This window comes from Salvia splendens, chromosome 4 (genome assembly GCF_004379255.2).
Source record: "Salvia splendens isolate huo1 chromosome 4, SspV2, whole genome shotgun sequence".
NCBI lineage: Eukaryota > Viridiplantae > Streptophyta > Magnoliopsida > Lamiales > Lamiaceae > Salvia > Salvia splendens.
The window spans coordinates 22,525,397-22,530,820 of record NC_056035.1 but is presented as its reverse complement, the minus strand read 5'-3'; the positions used below and the strand labels follow the sequence as shown (position 1 = coordinate 22,530,820).

General features: G+C 32.4%; 1 protein-coding gene across 1 annotated transcript; it reads left to right on the top strand.

Annotated features, from left to right (window-relative positions):
- Nucleotides 1-314: 314 nt before the first annotated feature.
- LOC121801458 (caffeoylshikimate esterase-like) lies at nt 315-3,728 on the top strand. The gene is made up of 8 exons (XM_042200952.1): nt 315-409; nt 478-519; nt 596-722; nt 842-988; nt 1,953-2,083; nt 2,506-2,643; nt 2,719-2,817; nt 3,213-3,728. The coding sequence occupies exons 1-8, from the start codon at nt 407-409 to the stop codon at nt 3,489-3,491; spliced, it is 966 nt and encodes a 321-aa protein (XP_042056886.1). The 5' UTR covers nt 315-406; the 3' UTR covers nt 3,492-3,728.
- The last annotated feature ends 1,696 nt before the right edge of the window (nt 3,729-5,424 follow it).

Genomic DNA, 5,424 nt, shown 5'->3' with positions numbered 1-5,424 from the left:
TTAAAGAAAAAATTAAAATAAACGCTTAAAAATATTGTTTCTTTCCATAATACAAACTGAAAAGAAAAGGATATGGACTAAGGAATCTTTAATTATTTTTGAAAAAGAAAAAGTACTAACTAATGTAGATATTTTTAATTTTAAATACCACTCCACATTTCGAATCCCAAAAATCGGTTATATCATGATTCCATTTGTGCATTATTGGGCACCACCCTAATTAATATCAATATTAAATATAAAACACGTTTTATACAATAAAAAATAGTAGATAAGATTAGTCAAATTGACGAAGCCATAAGGAAAGAGTTAGCCGTCGATTTAGACGCCCCAATCAAATTCCATAAATAGCGAACTCCACCCCACAATTCATATCCCCCCACACAACATTTTATTCGATTTTCAAATGGTAGGAATTAAGAAGAATCTCTGTATCAATTCACATATTTCTAAGCCTTTTTTTTTTCTTTTTTTCAGGATATTGAGAAGAGCAACAACGTTAACGTCATGTACGAAGAGGTAACTAAAATTATTCAAAATCCTGCAATTTGAATTCTTCAATTTAAAAAAATTGAATTACAATTTTTGAATGCAGAAGTTCATAGTGAGTCGACGTGGAGTGAAGCTGTTTAGCTGTCGTTGGGCGCCAGCGGATAGAGAGGCAAAAGCTCTGGTTTTCTTGTGCCATGGCTACGCCATGGAGTGTAGCATCTCCATGAGAGGTGTGTATAATCGATTATAACTATCCATGGAAATTTTGAATCTTTTTATTTTTTTATTTTTTTATTTTATATGAATCGTTTAATTTTAATTTGGAGTAATTGGTGAAATTAATTGATAGGGTGCGCTGATCGGCTAGTGAAGGCCGGGTATGAAGTCCACGGCATCGACTGCGAAGGCCACGGGAAGTCGTCCGGCCTCCTCGGACTCATCAACAGTTTTGATGATCTCGTCGACGATCTCTCCGAGCACTTCACCAATATCTCCGGTCAGTTTTTCTCACTTTTTATTAGCAATATAAAGCGGATAAATTTTATTCAAATACTCCTATCTTCAGTTGACTCTTGAGAAGTACTTATTGACGTACTAAAAATTGTTTGTATTTTTTTTATTGAAGTTGAAAATAGTGAAATTGGTTTTGGTCTAATTATCCAAAAATCAACAAGTTTGGTCATATTTTTGTGCTTTTAAATATATCTAACTAATTATATTACTCACTCCATATATTGATGCTCTTTTACATTATTCTCTCTTATTTTACTTTTTTTCCTTAAAACAACGACTAAAAATAAATTAATCACATATAGTAGATGGAGGGAGAATAGTTTTTATATTTTTTCTCAATTTTCTTATTTACTTGTATTTGGATGAAAGTTTGTATGATGTGGAAGCCCAAATCTAAGATTTTTTGTGCAAATTTATGCATCTCTCATAAAAGCCATTGATTTTAGTAAAAATATAAATACGAATATAAGACTAGGCTAAAGTATTTTGGCTTCTAAGTTATACCCCTCGCCCCCTAAAAATAGAAACTCTTTCATTTTTGGTCTGTTCCCTAAAAATTGAAACTCTTTCATTTTTGGTCTGTTCCATAAAAATTGAAACTACCTATTTAAGAAAATTTCTTTCTTTCTATTGAGGTTGGATTCATTTTCGACTAAAATAATTTTTCTTTCTATCCCTCTTACTTTCCCAATTTTATATTAAACTTTATGTTGATTCAATTGTTTTTATTTTTAGAGGACGGATAGAGTATTAAAATCAACGTGATAATTAAAAGTATCAAAATTAACTATTTTTAATAATAGTGAATAAATCAGAATTTAAAGAAACTTTATAATAATTTACCCTTTATTTTATATTGGAGATAAGGAATCCCATAATAAAAGGGATTAGTGGATGTGCAATGTTGACTAGATTTGATTTAAAATAATGTTTATGACTTTATGCAGAGAAGAAAGAGAATAGGAGAAAGCTGAGGATATTAATGGGGGAATCAATGGGAGGTGCGATGGTCCTACGCTTGCATAGAAAAATGCCTGAATTTTGGGATGGTGCCGTCCTCGTTGCCCCCATGTGCAAGGTATTACTCTCAATTTTGATTTTTCTTCTTGCATCCTAACACACAATTTCCACCACTTTTTTTTTATTTTAGACTCCAAATCTTAACTTTATTTGTTTGGAATGTCACCAATTTACATAAATCAAAATATGGTTTATTAAATACTTTCTAAATTCTCCTCCGAATTTGAGTTTCATCCCAAGTTGTACAAAAATATCTAATATTTTATTTTGTAAGAGAGAATGAAGAAAAAAAAAACAAAGTCCTTCTCTATCCTGCCAAGGGTGTCGTTCTATTTTGATAAACTAATATTCCTTCATTCCAACTAAGATGACACACTTTTCTCATTCTCTCTCCATTTAATACTTATACTAATTATTTCTTTCTTCAATTAACCACATTAACCAATAATTCCTAAAATCTCTTACCGACTATAAACGCAGATAGCTGAGGAGATGAAACCAAGCCCTGTGGTTATAACTATTTTGACCGCTTTGGCTCGCATCATCCCCACTTGGAAACTTACTCCAACTCCAGATATAATCGACATTGCCTTCAGGGACCCACAAGTTAGACAAGAGGTATGTATAATTTATAAAAAAATATATTAATTAATGAATATATATGATTAATTATGTATATATTATTATGCACAGGTTAGGTCCAACCCTTACACATACAAAGGCCGACCTCGATTACAATCTAGCTACCAACTCTATACAGCCAGCGTGGATTTGGAAAAAAGACTTGATGAGGTTTGGCTTTGTCTCATTTTTCCCATTTCTATTGTTACCATTAATTTTATCTTCAACTTTTCCAAAAAGGGACCACTTAATTGTAGTATCTATATAACTCAAAACTAATGGTCTACCACGTAAATATTACTACATCCGTCCCGCATTAACCGTCACATTTACTTTTTTGCATTCATTTTGAAAAAATGATAATAAATAGTTAAAGTTGAGAAATAGTAAAATAAGAGAGAGAATAAGGTAGAGAAGAGTCTTCTTTACATTATTCACTCTCTTACTTTACTATTTCCACACTATAACTATTTATTATCATTTTTACAAAACGAGGGCATAAAAGTAAATGTGACAGCTAATACTGGACGGATGTAGTAATTTGGACCTAATGAAAATAAATGCAGGTTTCGTTGCCGTTCATTGTGTTGCACGGACAAGAAGATAAGGTGACGGACCCGTCGGTGAGCAAGACACTGCACGAAATGGCACGCACCACGGACAAGACCGTCAAGCTGTACCCCGGCATGTGGCACTCCTTGTCGTACGGCGAGCTGCCGGAAAATCAAGACATCGTATACTCCGACGTCATCAATTGGATTGACCAAAGATTGAACGCCAGATTGGAAGAGCAACTCAAGTCTGCTAATGACCAGAATATGATCCAAATTCATTCCGATAAATAAGGAAAAACTAGTATTTTATACCACTTCGTGTTTCTTATTAATTAATTACAATTTTCTTTTTTTATTTTCTTTTTTTTTACTTAGTTGTTATACATGTAAGTCATTATTCTTTAAAGATAAGCCTATCCTTACATACAATGTACAATCAGTTTTAGTGTGCAATTTACAGAGTGTTTGGAGTGATTGGATGTAATAATTTAGCATCTTTTGGCTGATATTGTGAAAAGGCGACCACAACTATCTCAAATTAGAATATGGACAAGTAAAACAAGTTATTGATATGAGATATGAAGTGAAGTCTCTGTTTATTTTAATGGAACCCAACATTAGTAAAATGAAAACTCTTATAACTATTTATAGGCTAGAGGCATACCGTTATGTTTTGTGTTGTTAAAATTGCGTTAAATTATTGTGTTAATGTGTATGGGCTAAAATTAACTCTATGAAAAATTACGAGCTTCTATATTTTGCTTTATAGGCAATTGAATATAAATTTATTGTATAAGGGCTAAATTAACTCTATGAAAAATACGAGCTTCTACAATTTTTTTTAGGCAATTGAATATAAATACAAAATTTATGTCACTGTATATTCAAATTTAAGATATTGGTCTAAGACTTTGAACACTCTACTCTTAAATCAATCTAAGCACAATCAATATTGCTTTTATAGAATAATAAAATATAGAGACATGTGAAACAGTATAGACATGTCAGAGAAAAGTAGTAGATGTATCTCATTAGTCAGCATAACTCGCATACATATAGTACCAGAGATGTAGTAGATGTATCTCATTAGTCAGCATAACTCACGTACATATAGTACAAGATATTAAGCTAGACTATATCACATAACCATGTGGGATGAAATACATATACTAATGAAGTATATAACACTCTCCCTTAAGCTGGAGCATATATATTGTTCATATCGGGTTTGGTACAAAGTTCAAAGACAAGTTTCATAGGAAAATGTTTTGTGAGGATATCAGCAATCTAGTTAGACGATGAAGTAAAATGAGTGGCAAACGTCTGATTCAAAACACACTTTCAAATAAATTGACAATCAATTTCAATATGTTTAGTCATCTCATGAAAAATCGGATTATTTGCAATGTAGATTGCAGCTTTGTTATCAAAATGCATAGGTTAAGGTTCATTGAAAGTGAACTACAATTCTACAAATAGATTCTTGACTTCGATCATCTCAGTGGCAGTATGAGTCATAGCTGTAACTCGGCCTCAGCAGACGATCTCATAACATTATGTTGTTTCTTACTTCGCCAGATTACCAAGTATCCACCCAAGTAGGTGCAATATCTAGAAGTCGGCTTTCTATGAATCTTAGAACCAGCATAATTAGCGTTAGATAATCCTTCAATTTTTGTTTTAAATAACATCCATTTCCCAGGAGATTTCTTGCATGTTGAACCATTCGAATGACAACATCTCAGTGAATTTGCCAAGGCTTATCCAGAAAATGACTGATTAAACCAACCATAAAGGAAACATCTGACTTTTTTTTTTTGTCAAGTAATAAGTTTGCCATTAAGCATCGGTGATTGACTTTATCATCCAAGAAATCTCTATTTTCATCCAAAACTTTGAATCATCGTATCTACCCAATAGAACTAACTCATAACAAGAGTCATAAAATTAATGAAAGAAAATATGATAAAACCAAACTAACTACACCCTTGATCGACTTGATCGAATGAATCGCGATTGGAAGCTCCGTCAACACTCTATGGAATGATTGGGGGAATCCTTTCTTCAATTCTTCAATCTCAGGCTATTTCTATCTCTATGGAATGTGTATATGGTGGGGAATGCTCTAAAAACCATATAGAGCACCAAGTTGCCAAATATGATTAGGGTTTGAAAATTTTGCAAAAAGGCAATTTTCCATTTTTTCCGTCTTTGCCACCCGTTC

Bases quoted from the DNA above. Each gene is read 5' to 3' on its own strand.
- LOC121801458 (XM_042200952.1), top strand. The intron at 723-841 runs GTGTGTATAATC...ATTAATTGATAG, and splicing joins GTGTAGCATCTCCATGAGAG to GGTGCGCTGATCGGCTAGTG. The intron at 2,818-3,212 runs GTTTGGCTTTGT...AAATAAATGCAG, and splicing joins TGGAAAAAAGACTTGATGAG to GTTTCGTTGCCGTTCATTGT.